This window comes from Ceratocystis lukuohia (assembly GCF_044167205.1).
Source record: "Ceratocystis lukuohia strain C4212 chromosome Unknown Supercontig4_pilon, whole genome shotgun sequence".
Classification (NCBI taxonomy): domain Eukaryota; kingdom Fungi; phylum Ascomycota; class Sordariomycetes; order Microascales; family Ceratocystidaceae; genus Ceratocystis; species Ceratocystis lukuohia.
Window position 1 is genome coordinate 896,871 of NW_027263523.1, and position 20,428 is coordinate 917,298.

Here is a 20,428-nt window from a genome sequence, read left to right on the forward strand (position 1 = left end):
AGCCCAACCTAAAACCAGATGTGAAGCATTTCCAATGCCCCACAACCCCATCCCCAAAGTAACAGACGAGAAGCCAGGCCCACTCCTCGCTTTTAGCGGTTGTTAGCGAAATGGACACTTTGGCTACAGAACACAAGCACTATAACGACCTGAACTTTGTTGACCTGAGCACGAACACGGGCTGTCTGGTATTGACGGCACACCTACGACATCATGATCTTCAAAAGTGGTTGTTATGCCGTGGCCCCCCTTTTGATTTTTTTTTTTGCCTTTTTTTTCTGCCTTTTTTCCTTTTTCTCGCTATCAATCTCTTGGTAACCAAGCAGGCCAACGGGTCCCCTTTATCTATTGCCCTTTAGGCGTTTTGTGCGTGGGCTGCTCCCTTGGGCCAGTAGACGGCAAGGATGCTCGGTACTTGTCGAGATAGGGCAGAAAAACAGACGGATGAATACAGTGCATGTGGGAAGGGCTTGGTTGGCTGCTTCGTCCGGGGAGTGGAGTTTGGTGCAGGATTGTGACAGGCTGTTGGGAGGAAGAGGAGGGGGAGAAAGAAAGGGATACACTGCAATTTGGTCTGTAAGGAGAAGGCCGATTACAGGTAGAAGTACAAGTACAAGTACGAGTACAGGCAAGTGTACTCTAAGCCAGAAAGCAAGAAGCGCCAGTGCAGGTCACGGTACGAGTGTCCCAAAGTTGTAGGGCGCGTTTGATTTTGTCTACAAACAAAGCCACCGGGTGATTTCGCAAGGATTGAATGGGGCTTCCCCTTCTTTTTCTCTCGCAAATAGAATAGGATATACAGGCCGTCGGCAGAGAAAGCACCGATCGAGACAATGTATATACAGCATATAGATGTACAGGCTCCTTTCATGTAATAGTGGGCGCCCCCCCCACCATCTGTTTGGCTAGGGAGGGGGAAGAGCAACTGGTAGATTGACCACTTAGCGTATCCGCGATGCTATACTCAGGACTCAGGCTGCTTGCTTCCATCACGTTGAGGCTGAAGATGAGAACTGCAATACCAAGTCAAAGGAGGAGAAGCCCACAGCAGATGTAGAGCGACATGGATGGTGTCTGTTCCTTTAAGATTACACGCACTGTTCTGCTGTCGCGTCTACAGTGCGGGATGTGTCGCGTTACAGTATGGTTGGGTCCTTGATGCCTCAGGCACACACATTCTTTTTTTTGGCAGTGTAAGAGCGCCACAGAAGACACACAGGCCCTATCGCAAGCGCCACAGCACACAATGGCCAAATAGGGTGCATAACAGCACGCTACGGCAGGCTACAGGCTGTAAACAGGTAGCTTGCAGACATTATACAGATAGCTCACAGCCAATCCGCAGCCACTTTGGCAGCCCCCTCTCTCACAGTGCTTCTTCTTACTCCGTCTACCAACTCCAGGAATTACTGTGCTGAGTGCTGCATTGGGCTTGTCCTCCCTTCCTTCTCCCTTCTTCTTTCTTCCTACTATACCAAAGCGTTTCCCTAAACTTCTATTCCCAGTTCCCGTTCCCGATTCTTCTTTCTCCCCAGAACCAACACGCAGCAAGTTTACAGGCCAGCCAGCCACAAGCCAGCAACGCCCAGCCAACACCTCACGAACCTTTTTTTTTTTTTATTTCCTTTTTTTTTATACCTTTGAACTGCAGCTGCTTGTTGATCATCCGTCATTACTAAATCCACTCACGATCGCCGATATAGCATCCCTTTCACCCCTCCAATTTATTGCTTTGATTCTTCGTGGCTTTTGTCATCAGCACAACCCGCTTTACTGCGCCAGTTCGCCTGGAAGTGGTTGTCCAGCAGAGAAGGCCTGCGCCTGGAGCAAAACCCTTGCTCTACGCCTGAGCTGTCCTGCTAAGCACTAATCCAATCCATCCCTCTTTTCAAGAGTTTGGACCCAAGCCATCTCTACCTCTATCTCCATCCATCTCTTTTCTTCTTCTTTCTCATTCTTCGCCGCCCTCAAAAATCCCGCCCCGAATTTCCTCTTCGCATTTTTTTTCTTCTTCGTCGCTTCTTGGTGTGTTCTGCCTTTCTTAACTCCCTTCTATTTTATCACGCATTCTTTTCTCTTCCGCTTTTCTTTCTCTCCCTTTCTCCCTGTCCCCCTTAATTTATCCTTTCGTTTTTCCTTCTTCTCTTCTCATACAATAGACAGAAATCCGTCCCTCATTCCCGATTCGCGCTGCCTGGCTTTCTGTTGAATGAACCCGATCGTCTCCGCCCCCTCCGCTCCCGACCTGAGTCTCTATTATCGCATAGCTCTCCTGTGCCAGGTCGCCATTGATACAACACGCTGCAGGTATCTGCCTGGCTGGCTTGGTGCATGATTACATACCACGCCTTCGCGAAACTATTTCAAGAGTATTCGCCGACAGGCTTGTGCCCATCTTGTGGCCACACCTTTTATTAAAGCGCGTCGTCATTTCAATTAACTCGCTGCCAGTGTTGGCTAATCGGTCAGCACCAAGAACAAAAAAAACACGTCCTCATACCTTGTTTTTCTGCGAATCGTCGCGTCTATCTAGGATTTCTCAGTTGTCCTAGTTTGAATTTTCGCCGTATTACTTTCTCTCTGCGATTGAGAGAGTTTGGTGTCGACGCTACAAAAGCCTACCCCCTGGAATCACCGCAAATTCGCTGTGTGTGCCCTATTCTCTCCTACCTACTGCTTATTGCTATTAGATCTGCCCGACTTCAGCGCAAATCATCAGCCCTTCCTCCTTCCTTCCTTTTTTTCTTCTATTTCATTTTCCCTCTTTCTTGTCCATCTGTCTTTCGACACACGAGTGCATACAAGTAACGCGCTCTTGCTTTTGTCTTTGTATCCCCAAAATCATCTGACCGTGTTCCCCCCTCTCAATCGAACCACTTTGCCATCGACATCTCCCCACCTGCCTTCCCTCACGCGACGATGAATTCCGCCAACGTGAATATTGGCGGCATGAATCCTATGGCCGGAGGCCCTGTTGGTGCCACTGTACCTATGATGAACCAAGGAGCCATGGTCATGGGCCAACAACCACAGCCAGGCCACCAGCCCCAACCTGGCCAACCGCAGATGCAGCAGCCCCCCCAAGGGCCTCCGCAACAACAGCAGCCTCAGCAGCAACAGCCACAGCAGCAGCAACAACCGGGCCAACAACCCATGATGCAGCAGCAGCAGCAACAGCAGCAGCAACAACAACACATCGGTGCACGACCTCTCGTGACCGATCCCCAGCACCGCATGATTTTGAATACCTATATTTATGACTACTTCATTCGCTTTGGAATGCACGACTGTGCTCTGCCGCTGGTCAAGAACAGTGAATACCACGTCCAGACTGTCAATGACGAGAACCGCAACAACAATGACGAAAACGCTGAGGGCGACAGCAAAGAAGACGTCAAGGCCCAGGGCGATCTTCCGGATCCCAGATTGCCCATGTCTTCTGAGACATCTTTCCTGCTTGAATGGTTCGCTGTGTTCTGGGACATCTACGGTGCTTCAAAAGGCTCTACTAAGAATGTCAATCCTTACGTTTCCCAATACGTCAACCATACACAGGTGAGTCTTTGTGTTTTCTCGTCTTGACACAATATTGTCGAGCTACACACGCACGCCCACACGTGCACATTGACTGACCCATAACCTACGCTTAACAGGCACAGCCTCGCATGAGACAAGTCTCTCAACATGATCTGCTCCGTCAGGTTCGCGATGGAAGTACCCCTCAAATGTACTCAAACCTCATGCGCATGTCTGGCAATGGCATAATGATGAAATCTGGGGCTCCCCTCGCCCGTGCGGCTATTGCTAACAAGTAAGTTACATCGTGTTTTTATTCTATTTTTATAAATAAATGTATTGATATTAACTGACAGAAAAAAATAGTGGCCAGATGATGCTTCAGCAACAAAAGCATGGTATGCCTCGTGAGGGCGGCATGGACGCTAATCGTGATCGTCCTCCTTCGCCGGGAGCTTCTGAAAATGTTCCATCACCGTCAAAGAAAGTCCGCGTTGATGGTGGCTTTAACCCTAGCCAGTCTAACATGATGATGAATGCTCGCCCCACTGGTATGATGCCGGGCCCCCAGGGCCCTGGTGGCCCTAATGGCCAGGCCAACCAACAGATTCTCATGGCAGGTGGCATGAATCCAAGTTCTATGACTCCCCAGATGCAGCAGCAGTTCGGCAACAGTACCCAGCCCAAGACGATTGCCACTTATGCTGCCACTTTACAGCAACATCACGGCCAACAGATGCCAGGCAAGCAGATGCCCGGTGGCCCCCAAGGGCAGGGCTCGCCGATGATGCCCCAGGGTCCTGAGGGAGGGCCTATGGGAAACATGTATCCTGGTGGTGAAATGAGCCAGGGTCCTATGCGTCCTAACCAGGCCGGCGGTCCTAATGGTGCCGGCGGGCAGAGCAACCATGCTCTTCAGGACTACCAGATGCAGCTTATGATGCTAGAGCAGCAAAATAAGAAGCGACTGTTGATTGCTAGACAAGAGCAGGATAGCATGGGTGGGCCTCGTGGTGATGGCCAAAACCCTCCCGGACCTGGGCCTAATGGCCAGCCTTATCCTGAGGCATCCCCCCAAAACAAAACCGGCGCTTCGCCTAACCCTGGGGATATTAAGCGTACGGCTGGTCCGATGAACAACGCCAGCATCCCGTCTCCCGCTACCGTAGATGGTCAGAATCAGGGTTCCCCCAACCCTATGAACTTTATAGGTGGCGAGCAGATGAACGGTGCCATGAGCCACAACTTCATGGTTCCCGGAAACCAAATGAATGGAGGGATGCGCCCACCAAGCTCTCATCCTCAGTATCCCAACGGGCAAATGACACAACAGCAACTTATGGCCGCTAGACAACAACAACAACACCAGCAGCAGCAACAGCAGCAACAACAACAACAGCAAGCAGGCGGCCAAAACAACCAGGGCCAATGGCAGCAAAACGGCATGAACGGTAACCAAATGATGCAGCCTGGCCAACAACAAAACCAGCAGCAGGGGGGACCTCAGCTTAGCCAGGGACAAGGTCCGCCCGTCCAGGGAACGCCCCAGCAGCGGGCTGTCATGCCGCCACCCTCTGCACCTAACACTGTCAACTCTCGCACCAACACATCATCACCCCAACAAGGAACACCAGCACCCCCAACGCCCCAGCAACCAGTCAAGGCGGCTCCTAAGAAGAAGGAGACAAAGACCACCAAGACTAAGGCTGCGGCTCAGAAGAAAGCTGGCACGGCCGCTGGCGCTACCCCTGTACCAGAGAGCGCTGAAGTGGATGCCCCTACACCGGCGACGCCCATCACACCGGCTAATCCTCCTGGCTTCAAGCCTAATGTTGCATCCCAGCCCAGTGGAGGTATTCAGCCTCCAATTCCCAACTCGCAAGCCCCTTCCGTTCCTAGCGGAGTTGCACCTCCCACAGGAGCCGGATCAGGGGCAGGTGTGGGCGCTGGGGCTGGAGCTGGGGCCGGACCTGGGGCTGTTACCCAGGCTCATGCTGACCCTAGCTTTAGTGTTGACACCAACAACAACATGGTAAGTCTAGTGCCTCTCTGTGTTTGGCCACATGGTGTAGGGTAAAAAGAGAAGTATGTTTTGTCTAACGCGTTTTTGAATAGGTCAACTTTCCCTCTTTTGAGCTTGCCGATCCTCTCAACGGCGATAATGTGTTAGAGAACTTTGACTTTGACGCCTTCATCCAAACAGACGGAGACAACAACGAAGCCTTTGATTTCGGTGTCGGCTTCACTCAGATTGAAGGTGGCGAAATTGGTGCTGACTAGGGGTCGATACAATGATTTGCCAGCCGCGTCACATTTCTGTGAAGATCTGAGGAAAGCACAACGTAATATGGTGAACGGATGGGCATGGAGTCGGAGAGGTGGAATTGCTCTTTGCCCCCCCCCCCCACATTTCTCTCCGTCCCATATCGTCTCACGCTTCCTTGCGCATTTTTCTTTCTGTATTGGTGTTTGGGGGGTGAGTCTTACTGCCCTGGATGTTACTGTTGTTCTGTAACGTGCTAGGATAGGACTCGAGCCGCTGGCTAGGTTGGTGGGTATCTGCTTCTTTTTTTGTCCATTTCTTGTCTTTCTCTTACTCGCTCTTCTCCTTGCTTGTGTGGCTTGGGATGTCAGGAAGAGACATGGACTGTGTGCATTTTCATTTCTGTTATGGCATGACGAGAGCGACGAATACACATGAAAAAGAGCCCGCCAACGCTGGAAGAAGAGCTAGGAGGGAGAAAAGTGTACAGGCAAGAAATGTGATATTGCGGAAATACTCTTGGTTTTGCTCTTTTTTCTTTTTTGTTCTCCTTTTTTGATAGGTTTGGTCCCCGCTCACAAGTATGGCCTTGCCTCACGTTTTGTCTTCCAGATTTTTCCTTTGTCCTATTGTTCTTGAGGCTTGAGTGAAGGGAGGGAATAGAGAGAGAAGCAACCTTTTCCTGTTGTCATGTGCTTTTCTGTCTGCTTTATTGCTCTCTACATTTGCTCTCTCTCTCTTTTCTTTTCCTCTCTCGTACATGTGCCCGTCTAACCGTCTTTATTTTCCTTTCCTCTTATTCTGTTTCTTGTGTCCCTTTTTTTCTTGGCTGGAGAGGGGTTTGCTGGCTGCTTTTGCTTCTGTTTTTTTTCATTACTATGTATTTGCTCTTGCTGTGCTCTCTGCTTGCGTCTTTTCATCATTGTTCTCTGATATTCTCGCGTTTGTGCTCTTTATTTGCTGTATTTTGATACTTTTATTCTCCTTTTCCCCCCCTATTTGCATTCGCAGATCTTCGTTTGTTCGACTCGTGTCTGGGGTTGGTTTTGACGCTCTTTGGTTATAATTATGGATGTCTTGTGTTGTTGACACATTGGGCCTGGAATGGCGGAGAGAAAAGAGCGCGGTGTGCTGTTCTTGTTTTCCCTCTTGTTGGTGCCTTGCTCATTTCGGTGAAGGCTATGCTATCCATGTCAAATTTGTACTTTTGTTTGCATATTTCCTATGTTAATTTATGCTCGTCTTGACGTAGAAGAAATGATGCTTAGGTTGTAGTTTCTCAGCTCGGTATATATAGATAGTATTAGCCGATGTTTAGCCATAAGCGGCATCATGATTCTCCAAATCAGCCATCCTCCCTGCCCGTCAGCTTTCTTGAGCCAAGGTTTGCAACTTTCCCGTTTCTGTACCCTCATCTGCATTCCATGAGGGTCTTCGTTCCTGCGTATTTGCACGACCCAGGGCGTCTAAGCCAGGCCTTTAGACAGGGTCCTTCCATATTCTTGCTACAGACCTCTATTCGGAAGAATTATTCATCGACATCTACACGAGATGGCTTAAGCAGTAAACTCCTTCTCAGCATCCAGGGCCAGGGGGGGCCTTCGCTGCCGTCCTACACGGAACTTAGCACTATGCAGGAATCGGCACGTAGTGCATTTCTTGCGTGGAAGAAAAACCCCGATTCCGGCCCCCCACCGCAGCCGATCGTCTTTGCCTTTACACCCAGCCCTGTCTTCACTCTCGGCCGGCGCATGCGTGAGGCTGATATCTCCGGGGGCGAGCGGACCGCCATTCTTGCTGATTTGCAGTGTTCTGGGCCTGCACACCCGACTTTTAATGCCCTGAAACCACAGATCTTGCCCAGCACACGCGGCGGGCTCATGACATACCATGGGCCGGGACAAATCGTGCTCTGGCCGACCATCGACCTGCACTCGCCGCGGCACCGGCACTTTAGCGTGCGTGGATACGCTCGTTTGCTTGAGAATACAACACAGGACGTGCTGCGCAATGTGTGTGGGATTGCAACGGAGTTGGACGAGCACGAGCCTGGCGTATGGATAGGTGCTAATGCACGCGACAGCCGCTTGCGCAAGATTGCTGCTATGGGCGTGCATTTACGTAGACATATTTCGGGATTGGGGGTGGCAGTCAATATGGACGTTCCCGTTACAGGCTCTGCCGAGAGAAACCCGTGGGCGCGCTTCGTCCCGTGTGGGATTCGGGACAGGGCGGTCACGAGCGTCCAGATGGAGATGGGCGAGAGATGGAACCGTGCTGTTTTTGAGACATTTCCGCGGAAATGGGCAGAGGAGTTTGCAAAGAGACTGGACTTGGAGATAGTGGAAGAGGTGGAAGTTTAAGGGAGCGTAGGATGGAAACATGTAGACATTATGCACTGGGCTTGGGCTTGATATTATAGCTATGGAATCTTCAGATGCTATCACCCAGCTTCTCGTTCACCACAATAAGAGTTTGCTCAAAGACCTGCGCCACGGCTACTCCAAGCTCTGTTGTGGTCCTAGGTGGCCGCCAGTCCGAGCCATCGACACTAGTTGAGGCTTGCTCATCCGTAGCGCCTGGCAGCGGCTCGTCCGCTGCTTCTGTGAATCTGTCTCCAAACGAACACTCTAGGTCGTCGTCGTCATTATCATCATCATCCTCGCAGTCGTCGTAGTCATCGCTATCTCGGCCCCCGGTTTCGTCTCCGTCTTTCAGGGCCTTTTCAGCGGCAGCCGTTTTGTCGAGCTTCTCCCACATTCTGGCACGGACATCGGAAACAATTGCCTGTAGCCGTACTATATCTGTTTGCGTCATTGAGTAACTGTCTACACCGACCACGGCTTCGTCTGTGACAACATCTTTTTGCCTAGCTAGGCTAGCGAAGATATGGTCGAATTTGCGCAGAACAATAAGCGTGGGGATCGGCGCAGGATCCATAGCATAGGCAAGCTCGACGAATTCCACAATTAGTTCGAACATGTAGGGGATTTGAAGAAAGGCTAGCCATGTATGTTAGTGGTCTGAATAATCATCTACTAAAATTAAGCAGGGGAGGACGTTGTAGGGATCACTTACGCGAGCCTGTGTACCACAAGAAATTGACAATCTGGTCGACATCTTCGCACACTTGGGCAAAGCTAGTGTATGCTATCTGAGGGTTTGTCTGTGGCGTCGTGGTACCTAGCAAGTCTATGAGTCGACGTAGATTGCGCTGTTGGATGTTTACTAGACATGCGTCAACGAAACGCCGTGCGAAGCTGGCCTGCTGGAAGCCCTCGCGAAGGGGCTGGTGCCGTTGAGCCGGCAGGCCCTGGAGGACCGGGAATTCAGTGGGAAGCGGGGTGTTGTGGTGATGGATTTCATCGGCAGGAGTCTGGCTTGGATGTGGGGATGAAGGGCCGGCGCCAAGTGGGGGTGGATGAATATCGGTCATGGCTGTGTCACGATCGTAAGCCTCACGTTGAGGTGAATCTGTCATATGCGGCATTGTGATACGAGAACTTGAAGTGCGGTGTAGGCTTATGAGATTTGATGAGAGGGAAAGATTGAGATTTTAGGAGTCTTGTACACAGGGACATCAAGAGAAACAGATGGCGAAACTGGCCGTTAAAAAGCGGTAACCGCAAAAACCTGGGCTTATAGTGAGTTGTAAGAGGCCCCAATTTCGGCGAATAAGGAGCTCCGGCTCCGTAGGTCTTGTGGTCTAGTGGTATGATTCTCGCTTAGGGTTCACCCTATAGCATTGCTTGCGAGAGGTCCCGTGTTCGATCCACGGCAAGACCCGGCTTTCATTTTTACCGGGGACACTTGGGTCCGTTTTGGTATTGTACTTCTTTTTTTTTACATACCTACTGTTATTTCGCAGCAATGCGAGCGTATTCCAGACAGAAGCAGCTGGAGGATGCCCTCTTCTAGTGTATCTGCTGGGTGGCCGGCAGCGGATGGTGAGCTTATACTTTGGGCGTTTCATATTACTTTGTAGGGCCCAGCGCAAGGGCTAAGAGGGCTCTCTGTCTAGCGTAGCCCTAGAGAGTGCGTCCTAGTCTTTTTAGGTATGATGTCATGCGGGAAATAAGCTTCCGAATAAACTCTTTGCCCTGATTAGTAGACATTTAGCTAATCAAGCATTCAGTACATCGTACGTCCAAAGTTGCTGAAAACCCTTGGTCAAACTAGTCTCTTGTCTGACAGTCTATGCATTGGGGACTGGAAGGCCCGCTCGATCTAGGATTTTGGCTGTTGTCCGATATTTGGAATAAGATAGCGCTATTAGCTTAGGAGTAGCTCCGGTAGCGGTACTTTGCAGCTCATTTATTGTCTTGAATGATTCCTCGTCAAGTTACACATGCTTATGCTTGTACCTATATTCTTGTGAAACCATGCTATCTATGTATGCTAAGCTCTAGATTTGATTATCACATACTAACAACTTATCTGCGTTTTCGTTAAAGCTGCAGCAGAGGATACCACGCAGATGCTTGCCTGAAATATGCGCCCATAGTAGTCGTCTGGAGCACTAATGTCAAAGCTGCTTATTCATTTACACACGGAATGAGGAGAGCTGAGCTCTACGATGTACGTCTAGCAATGTCTTAGAAGGTCTCACTATGGGTTCTTCTATACAATGTCAACTTATGTTTTGCTAAAGCACCTCATATTACTATAGAGCTTTATACTAGATAAACTGCCAATTTCTCCGCTGTGGTAAATTTCACGCCCCAAGGTCATGCAAAGAATGCCTGGTGGCAGAACGAAGACCACCTAATAATCATCTGTATCTTCGAGAGGTGGTATCTCGTTGGGGGCTTTGTTCAGAAGGTAATCCCTTGCCGACTGATGCACATAAGAAACGGCATCGCGATGGAGAACCAAGAGAGAGCCACATGAGCTGATGATCTCTTCCACTTCTTCCCTCTCCAAGTCTGTAAGTATGTGAACATCGTTACGTAGTTGTTCAAAAGGGATAGGATGAGGTGCAGCTAAAACTCTGTCAAGAATGTCTTTGCAGAGCCGTGCATCATCAGTCTTATAGAGCTGCTCCATGATGTACTTGTATAGAGGATCAAGGCCGGTCGGATATGCGCTTAGTATGGTTAGACTATGGCGTCTTCTGACGCTCTCCACGGAAAGCTCCTGACAAACTAGAGCTACCCAGAGAAAAGTGCCCTGGGAGTTTTCCTTCATCACCTCTAAGATAGCCGTCTTCATTTTAGGGTCGTAGTTCTTTTCCTCTGCTAGCCGTTCCACCCTGTAATCGACATAGGATTCGACTGCCGCAGAGACTGAAGCCTGGTCTAGTTCAAGGTGTATCTTGGCTTTCTGCTCTGGGTCATACAGGCTTTCCTCAACATCTGGTAGATCGTGGCTTGATACAATCCATTTGGCAGGCGAGGGCTTGGAAATGAAGTCAAGCAGGTGTTGCCGGCCGACGCCGCACTCATCCAAGGCATCGATGACCAGGATGGCATTTTTCAGGCTTGGATCATTCAGCATAGCAGTCATTATATCGCAGAGGTTATGCCAAGCGTTCTCGTCATAAAAGACTGCCTTGCCTTTAGCATCGTACTTTTCTCGGATATGCTTGATGAGTTGCGGATTGCAGCTTGCAAGGTGATAGATCAAGCCTCGTAGCGCAGGCGTGGCAGTATTCAGCTTATCGCCATCAGTGGCTTGGAAAAAGAAGTAAGAGAGCGACACCGACGGATCCGCCTTGAGCTCCTTGATGATTCCGCAAAGAAGCATTGTCTTGCCTTTGCCAGTGTCCCCCTTGACCCAGAGGACTTGAGATTCTTCCTCTTTTTGGAACTGCTGGAAGCTCTTGTGTTCAAGAACCCATTGATAAGAGCCGCTCAGCAGGCCGCCTTTTTTGGTCTCGATGTCATCCTTGTCAACGAAGGGACCGGTAGCGCAGAGGTCTTCAAGACATTGCTTGTCTTTGTCGTTTTCATGCTGGTTCGTCTGTTGTTCTACCGGGACCTTTGGCGCTTCGTGTACGACCGTCTCCTGTAGACTGACCAACGGCACTGGTTCGGGCTCGAGTGTTGGCTGTTCTGGGACAGATGAGGGGGGTATAGGTGACATAGCTGAGACAGAGTCTTGAGCAGGAGTCTTCTTTTTTCTTTTTCTTCTCGAAAGCTCTCTGGCTTTAGATCTGAACGTGTTGATGGATAGGATCTTTACTTGAGCTCGGAGCATGTGTAGCGATAACAGACTATTGTTGAGTCTGTGTAATAGGTTGGCGGGAATGACGAGATTTATGTTTACTGTGAAGCAACTTTATTGATACCTGATGCGGGGTAGCTTTTGCCCAAGGACAGGCGCCCACCAGACCAATAGCATTGTGTTGCTTGGTAGGATTTGTCTTACTGTAAGCTGCATGATTTATTTTGCCCAATTAGTAGGAGAAGGCAGACAATCTGAGGATAATGCTCTTGCTGTGCCTTGGGCCAGGGTTGGATCATGAATAGCCTAAACTTTCATTTCCCAGATGGGCCCGTACGTCGCATGTAAACCAACGTGAGGCTACATGTGCATCGGGCAATTTCAGCTGAATTTAGTTTTGGATAGGAAGTACTCCATTGTCATACTCATGCTTGCTGAACACCTCCATTAAGGCCGAGGCAGACTGGTGCAGAGATGGTCTTGATATCGAATGTGTGGAGGTCTATTTGCCGTTTGCTCTTCTATAGTGGCCAGCGGATATAGAGTGATATGTAAGAGTGCGGGGGGGCGACGTATTGCTTTTTTGAAGGCTGTTCTGTAACATGTGAGGCGCAAGGCTTAGCTAGTGTTGTGTATGGAAAAGAAAGCACGTGCTGGAGAGGGCGAAGGAAAGGGCGAAGAACAAAGGGAGCGCCAAGGTTGAAGGACGGATTGAGAAGAAAAGAGAGGAGCAGGCGAAGCTCGGGATAAGGGCAAGCAGAGCACAAGAAAGAAAAGAAAAAAAGACAAAAAAGACAAAAAAGACAAAAAAGAACCTTGTCCTGTTGTTATTTGGGTGTTTGCGTTATAGGCAGCCTAATTTGACTCGTTACACAAGCCCCGCCCCTGAACAGACACTAACTAGTCTTGGAAATGAAAAAAAAAAAAATCGGCGGTAATTCTAGCACGTTGAATGCGATCCAAGGTTGGCAGACAACCACGTCACGGTTCACACTCGCCTTAATAAGTCCAAGGCTGCAAAAAGATGGACAACTCCGCTGATGAAGATGCTCACTACCAGGGTCGAACTGGCGACCTTCGCATTACTTGATATTTCAACGGTGAAATATTAGTACGACGCTCTAACCAACTGAGCTAAGCGAGCTTGAGAGTTGGAGGTTTGGATGGTTTCATGAAGCTTCCGGCGAGAAAATCCGGAGTAGCAAAAGCGGAGCTCCGCAAAAAGAAATGTCGACACCAACGTGATTCGAACACGCGCCCGCGAACGGACTTCCTGGCTTGCAAGTGCCGGAGCACCGGCGATAGCAGGGAAGCGCCTTAACCACTCGGCCATAGTGCCTTGGAGACCTGTTGGAAGTGGTGTTATACTTCTATTTATACTCCTGAAACCACATGGGAGCCCGTTTTTGCCCGCATCGTTTGACCCCGTGCCGCATGCCGGCGCTCCTATACTAGTTTACGCGCGGTCGTCGTAGACCCAAAATACCTGGTAGCCAACTCTGGGAGCCCTAGGGCTACGCTAGAAGGAGAGCCCCCCGGTCTTAGCGCCGGACCCTCAAAAGTCACAGGAGTCGCTTGAAATCTGAGCATACCTGCAGCTGTTGACCGCCCAGATGACATCAGATAGCGCCTTCTGTCCAGAACATGCCATAGTATTGCTGCTAAATAACAGTTAGTAAACGCTAAATGATAATAGCAATATCAATATGGATATCAACGAACACGGCCTCTGGGGCAGACGGCATCTCCCATGAGGCGTGGAAGACTGCCCAGAATCTACTGGGTAGAATTATAACGGGGTTATACGACTTGTGCTTGGGAACCGGACACCATACACACACCTTTAGGAAAGCTAATATCGTGGTAATCCCGAAGCTAGGCTGCCTATAGCTGGCACTATGCGCGTACCGCCTAATCTTGCTCCTCGACGCTCTACGCAAGGACCTAGGAAGAACAGTAGCGAGAAGACTCGCAGAAGAAGCTATTAACGGGGAAACTATCCTCAGTAACTACATTTGCGTTGTGCCGAGAAGGGCGGTGATGGATTTGCTTATCGATCTCCGTAGAAGAAGGTAGCCTCAATCTTTGCGTTCGATATCAAAGGAGCCTCTGATGCAGACTGGAACGCAGGATGGTGGAAGGCCGATGGCAGACGAATTTGTGGAGATGGGTCAGAAGATTCATGGGAGGAGAAAAGCGAGTATCCATGCCGAAGGCACCACCACTGCTCTGAAGGAAGTGGTAGCGTGCATCACACCCAAAGAACTAGAAATAGACCAGGGAAAGCCAGCGCTCCTGCACATCAAGGGCAGAAGGGGGGTTGCAGGAAACCCATTTGTGACTGTGAAAGGCCTAGACATGTACGAGCCTACCCTGGAAAAGACATCAATGAGGTGGCTAGGTCTGCGCCGAGACCCTGAACTTCTCTTTGACGAGTACATAGGTCCGGTCTAGAGAAAACGAAAGAGGAAACGGACAAGCTGGGGATTTCGGCTAGGAAGTGCCTACGTGAAGCACTTCCCATGTACTGTACGATGCCAAGGGAGTGCTGGACCACGCAGCAAGCGCCCTTCCATTCGAACTCCTCCTTGAGGATAGAGAAAGGAGGGAAGCCATGAAGCGGTACACGTTAAATGACTGACACATTCTGAGAGGGCGATAATTCAATTCAGTCGTGGAAAGACTATGTAAGCTCCTGCTAGCACAAATGGAAAAACACGCCAGACTGAGTCGAATCTTGGATGGACCTGACATGCCGCCCCGAACGTGGCTTAGCAAGGAGGAAGAAACAAAGAGAGGCTAGGCGGAGGTAGAGGATGTCACTGACAGGATACTCTTTGCATCCTTCAACAGATTAAAAGATGTAAATGACAACCCGAGCGCAGGGCGAGCTATCATTGGGGTGGAGCTACCTAGGGAGTAGATCACACAGCCCTGGAAACGTGAATGGAAGCGGCAGATGCGGAGGTTTGGTGCTCTCGAGGCAACCAAGCGAACGAGAGCTCGTGAAGAAGCCGGGGAAGTCTGGCTGTGCCTGAACAACAGAGGAATCGTGGTCCGGCTACGCAACGCATCCACTAAAAACAGCACGTCACAGGAAACAGCGGACAAGACAAGACGGATCCTAATAGCCTGGGCAGATGAGACACCTGGAAGGCTTGCCCGAGTGTTGTGGGTGCTAGGACACATGGGAGTAAGAGGCAATGATCTAGTTGATGCTGAAGCAAAGTTATGGTGTTAAGAATCGGAAAAAGATTAACGTATCGGGCTTGCAGGAGCACGGGGATAGAGGAGAGGCCGATCACGCCTCGATGATGAGGGTACACTATCAAAACAGATTGCGTATTGAAATAAATATTAGTATTGGGCAACCGATGCGCTAGAACTGGTAACAATATCTACCTAAGTGATAAAAATATCAACGACACGGTACAAAACCCGTCGCTTCCTCTCCTTCGATCATGGAAGAAACTCCGACTGGAATGTCAAGTATTGACGTGCATCCTTGTTCTCTTCAAGAACCATCTTGTTCACCTCAGATACCAATGACTGCAAAGCTTTCAAGACTTGTTCATTCCCCTGGCTGCCATTGCGAGTCCGTGAGCCCACAAATATCGGATACTGTTCCGAGTCAAGGCCAACAGACAGAATGATACCAAGATTGGTCTTGTTGTTGCCGGACGGAGGGCGAACTGCAGTGCCAGTTGATTTACCCCGCAAACACATCGTCAAGCCAATCGTGGGCACTTCATCAAACCCGAGCTGCTTACATCCAGTATCGATGTAATCATAAGCCGAATTCTTCATGGAATCATCAAAGTCATCATAGGCCTGATTTTTGACCTGTACAAGGATACAGCCAAAGTATGCTTCTCGATTTTGTGTCTTGGGGATGAAAACTGGAATGAGAATACTAACCCCATACAAGCCGGTAGGGAGATAGCAAGCAGTGCAGGTCCTGTACATCTTGTAGAGGTCACTCATTGTCGGTTTAGTAATGCGCCTATAAAACCGATTAAAAAACACCTGACCATGTGACAACATTTCCTTGACCTCATCAGACAAATGTTTCCGACAAACAGCAGCAAAGTTTGTCGCAGCTTGCTTTCCAAGCAGGGACTGGACAAAGCCTTTCAGAGGGATGGGTTTAGGAGATTGCCCTACATTAGCATCAAATGCAAGCAGGAGGATGAGGCCTGCAACAAACTCCCCAATATCTCCAACATTGACACTTTGCCAGTAAAGAAAGTGATCCAGTACCTCGAGTACTTCTACAAGTTTCTCTCCCATGGTCACACCATGCCTATAGGCAGCTATGGCGAGAATAGGGTCAGTAGGTTGTACAACCATGAGTTTTTCACGATCTTCCGAAACATCCACTAAACAATGCATCCAACCAGAAACAAGTCTCTCTGCTAGGGTGAAGGAGCAGAAATTGAAAGGAATCCGGTAGGAAATAAGTGCAAGGAGTCCAGTTCTCCTCTCATCATCGAAGGCAACATTACATAGATAAGGCTCACACTTTTGCATGCAAAGTTCCATGATGCGACCTTCAGAGCCTCCTTGAAGGGCTAGTGCTCCCCATAAAGGATGGCCAAATGTCAACAGTGTTGCAAGGGATGTACTTGGTGCCACAGGCTGATCTGGCGTTGGCTCAGCATAGAGGTGTTTGGTAAAAAAGCGAAAATGGGGAGGGAAAATCTTCCGGCCTGGCCGATCATGTAGAGCGACTTTTTGGCTGGGATCTTTGATAGCAGGGGGAGTAAAGTTCGATATCGTAGATGCTGTATCCAAGAAAACAGCAAAGAATGATGTTTCTTGGTGCTCTTGGGAAATGAACCATAACGCACTGCGGAGGGAACGGAATGGCAGCGAGATTCTTTCTATTCTGTCGAACAAAAGATTTCGAGCCTCATCAATGCAAATGACAAATTGGAGATCAGATTGTGAATCCTGATCATTGATCTGATGTTGAGAATCATCATCCATGTCACAGTCTTCAGCATTGGCCTTGCAGTCATCCTCACTGGAGCACTCATTTCTCAGGTCACTGGTGTCCTGGATATTGTCCTCGCTGCTGTCTTCGTCACTGTTCTCAGCATCACTTTCACTTGTATCATCTCTAAATACACTTTGAAAATGACTACTAAAAGGTGCAAAATCAGGCAATGATCTAGAATGTTCACCTCTTGGGCAAGATGACTGTGTAGCCTCGATAACGAAAGTAAGGGTAGAATCGATCTTCTCCTGCACAGGAGCATATTGCTTCTCAGTTTGATAACGGAAGAATTCTTCAGGGCTGATTCCAGAGGCACGAGCTGCCCTAGCCAAACACAATAATGTCTTCATGATGAGAGCCCACTTCCATTCCATTATGTTGCGCCTTGCAAGGAAAGACGCCCTGGAATTGACCTGATCTAGGGTTTTCAGAATCAATGGTGTATATGGTGATCTACCAGGGTAGCCTGCATGCCCTGGTGGAGCAAAGTTCAAGTAAATCACATACTTGTTATGCTTCACAGCCAGCTGTGAGACAGTATATGATTTTCCCGTACCTGATGGCGCAACGATCGATGTGTAAGGGGATAAGTACTGCCTGGCGGATTGTTTGAATGCTTGGTGATATCCTGTAAGATCATCACAAAGATTCTGACTGGGGTATCCATATGCAGGATGGGCCTTTTCAGGAATTTTGAATGCTCGTTCTATCCCATCTTCCATTTCAAGAAAAGCATTGGGACGGCGTTTCTTCACCTGTTTTTGGGCTTCATGAATAATTTGCTTGACCTCAGGAATCATGACATTGTTGACAATATCATCTGAAATAGCATTACCATTAACCCACACATCGAAGCCACTTTTCAAGGAAAGATGCACTTTGAAGTTGTGTAGATTGACACCATCAGCATATCCACTGAGTTCATTGAGTTGCTTTCCCAATTTTGGGAACTTTTCAGCAATTGACTGAACAAGGAAAAGAGACATGCTCTGGATCATTGATTTGACCCCATCTTGGATTACTCGATTGAAAAGTGGTGGAGCTTGGACATCCTCGGGCCAGTTTGCGTATCGGCGGACGTCTTCGAATGAAGTGAGGTTTGCAACCCCACCAAAAGAAAGGTCCCTAGCTACCTGAGTAGCCATGTTCAAAAGCTTAAGCTGCTTGCAACTCAGTTCTACTACAATGATGAAGTCAGTATAAACACGTGCAGCATGACAGTTTCAAGACTACTCACAGGGATGCAAAAACCAGGATTCCAATGGTGCATATAATAGTAAACAGGGGTAATAGAACAAAGCAAGGTAGAAAAGTAAAGTTGTGAAGCCCTATCTCTTGAAGACTAATGAGTTGATGAAATTATGATAGTGCACACTGGGTGACAGCACCTAATTGACAAGATCCAGATGGACGTTTGAAGTGGGATAAAATTCCTTTTTTTTTTTTTTTTTTTTTTTTTTCATGAGAAAAGGTGTCAAATTATTGCTGATTTACTTGCTGAAGATACACATGTCCTTGTGGCTTTTTGTGGCGTCATAACCCTAATTAGCATTTAGTGGAGCCGGACTTGTCCTTGGAGCTAGAAAGTGTCATATCTAAGTTTGATATGCAGCTACTGTTGCGTGGCGCGGTATATATGTTAAGTGGCGTCCCATACGTGCCCCACTTATCCGAACCTATTGTGGCTGATCACGTGACATGGTTGACACCACAATACAAAAGGAATAAGTTCCAGGACGTAGCATAGACTTGAACCCTTTAATAAACCAACTGATTCAACATTTAAGATCTATTCCACAGCTACAGACCCCAACACTGCTCAAGGAGGGGGTTAGCTTTCCCTATTGATTTTCTACAGCAAAATGACGGCAAAAAAAAGAAGCCTAAGCAGCAAAAAGAAAGATCCTTGGACACAGAGTTATGGTAAAAGGGATAGCGCGAGACAATAAATAAAAAAAGAACGTACAACACTGGGTATTCGCACGTGGTCACCCACCGTACTACTGATCCAGCGCTCTATGGTATGTATGTATGTATGTATGTATGTATTATTTAGCGTCTACCTACCGGTTTTCCACGGTAATACGACGGCCTGTTCTGGACGGAAGGGGGGTTGGAATATGTCGTCTCGACTACGAAGGGTGGTGGAAAGAACAAAAAGGATACCGTCCGCTTGGAACCGGCGTCCCCACCGAACCCCCCTTCCGCAACTCCCGCTACAAAGGGCTGACTAGAATAGAGCTGGGCCACATCCTCGCGGCCAGAACTGGCGATGGAGACTTCGACAGATACCACGAGCGATGGGGACACAACTGCCCACTTGGATGCAGAGCCTGCAACCAAGCCAAGGAACGAGGACACTGGTGGACCTGCAAGGCACTGCCCAGACCATGGAGCCAAAGGTTCGCTGACAAGCTCCTTAAAAACACGAAAGCGACTTGTTATGTCGCCAACGTGCTTCGCCGCAACCTGAGGCTCTTTAAAGAGAAACAACAACCCGAGCCCGAGCTGAGCTGTCTGGACACCACAGAGGCAACCCCCCCTCAAGAAACGCGTAGAGGCAGGTCACTGCCACCGCAGACTACAGGGGAGCGACCACAACAAGGGCAGCCTAGGATGACACAACCAACTCCAAGACAGCAAGGGCAACAACATAGAAGGGGACGAAGAGGGCGAAGTTGAGGGAGAATGGAAGGGGAAGAGAGAAGAGATAGGAGATAGGAGGAGGAAACGTTTGCAGGACAGGAAGGAGATGTCGAGGAGGGCTCGTGAGAAGGTGTGGAGGGAGCTCTGCTACCAGCCACCAGCAGAACGGGAAAAATATTAAAAAAGATGCGGCAGCAGCCATGCATACGGAAGGACAAAACCGCTGTACTCTGCCGGGGCCTACCCCCCGTGCTGAAAGCCGGCGGCCTTTTAGACTAGATCACACGCGGTCGTCGCAGACCAAAAATACCTGGAACCCCGCAGGCACGCCCTAGGGCTATGGCTGGATAGAGAGCCATCCTGGCCCAAGCGCCGGACCCTAAAAAGTCATAGGAGTCGCTCGAAATCCAAGCAAACCTGCAATTGCTGACCGCCCAGGAGGAGTCACCGGAAGATGACATCAACCAACGGCTCCTGTCCGGAATATGCCGCCGTATTACCGCGAAATAATCGGTAGGTAGACGTAAAATAATACAATACAATACAATACGGAGCGGAGCAACTCTCCCTCTTACAACCCTCGGGGGGTACCTTTGAGGTCTGGTGCCTCCCCTTCTTCCGGGCTGCTGGAGGACGACGCCTATGACACTGATAAGCGTCTTTCATTCTTTTCTTCTTCTTTGACTCTGTCATGGATCTTGACAATGAGCTGTGGAGCCTTGAGGCCGCACTTACCCAACTTTGAGGACAACCTCGTCGTCGACTCGCCCCCTTTTTCACGACAACTTTCGCGATCGCCAACTCCTCATCGCCGCAACACCACTCCAACTCAAGGAGTT

General features: G+C 49.2%; 5 protein-coding genes across 5 annotated transcripts; 2 read left to right on the forward strand and 3 right to left on the reverse strand.

Moving 5' to 3' along the window:
* Positions 1–2,919: 2,919 nt before the first annotated feature.
* On the forward strand, positions 2,920–5,796 carry HOO65_040246 (Transcriptional activator somA; the record flags this gene model as incomplete). Its single annotated transcript, XM_071002571.1, has 4 exons — positions 2,920–3,555; positions 3,654–3,811; positions 3,883–5,548; positions 5,632–5,796. The coding sequence occupies 4 exons, from the start codon at positions 2,920–2,922 to the stop codon at positions 5,794–5,796; spliced, it is 2,625 nt and encodes an 874-aa protein (XP_070859089.1).
* A 1,614-nt stretch (positions 5,797–7,410) lies between these two features.
* HOO65_040247 (putative octanoyltransferase) lies at positions 7,411–8,142 on the forward strand (the record flags this gene model as incomplete). The annotated part of the gene is made up of 1 exon (XM_071000614.1): positions 7,411–8,142. The coding sequence occupies one exon, from the start codon at positions 7,411–7,413 to the stop codon at positions 8,140–8,142; it is 732 nt and encodes a 243-aa protein (XP_070859090.1).
* A 70-nt stretch (positions 8,143–8,212) lies between these two features.
* Positions 8,213–9,269, reverse strand: HOO65_040248 (uncharacterized protein; the record flags this gene model as incomplete). The annotated part of the gene is made up of 2 exons (XM_071002928.1): positions 8,213–8,781; positions 8,858–9,269. 2 exons carry the CDS (start codon positions 9,267–9,269, stop codon positions 8,213–8,215), a joined length of 981 nt encoding a protein of 326 aa, XP_070859091.1.
* A 1,274-nt stretch (positions 9,270–10,543) lies between these two features.
* Positions 10,544–11,863, reverse strand: HOO65_040249 (Vegetative incompatibility protein HET-E-1; the record flags this gene model as incomplete). The annotated part of the gene is made up of 1 exon (XM_071000615.1): positions 10,544–11,863. The coding sequence occupies one exon, from the start codon at positions 11,861–11,863 to the stop codon at positions 10,544–10,546; it is 1,320 nt and encodes a 439-aa protein (XP_070859092.1).
* A 3,540-nt stretch (positions 11,864–15,403) lies between these two features.
* On the reverse strand, positions 15,404–18,088 carry HOO65_040250 (uncharacterized protein; the record flags this gene model as incomplete). The annotated part of the gene is made up of 1 exon (XM_071000616.1): positions 15,404–18,088. One exon carries the CDS (start codon positions 18,086–18,088, stop codon positions 15,404–15,406), a length of 2,685 nt encoding a protein of 894 aa, XP_070859093.1.
* Between the last annotated feature and the right edge of the window lie 2,340 nt (positions 18,089–20,428).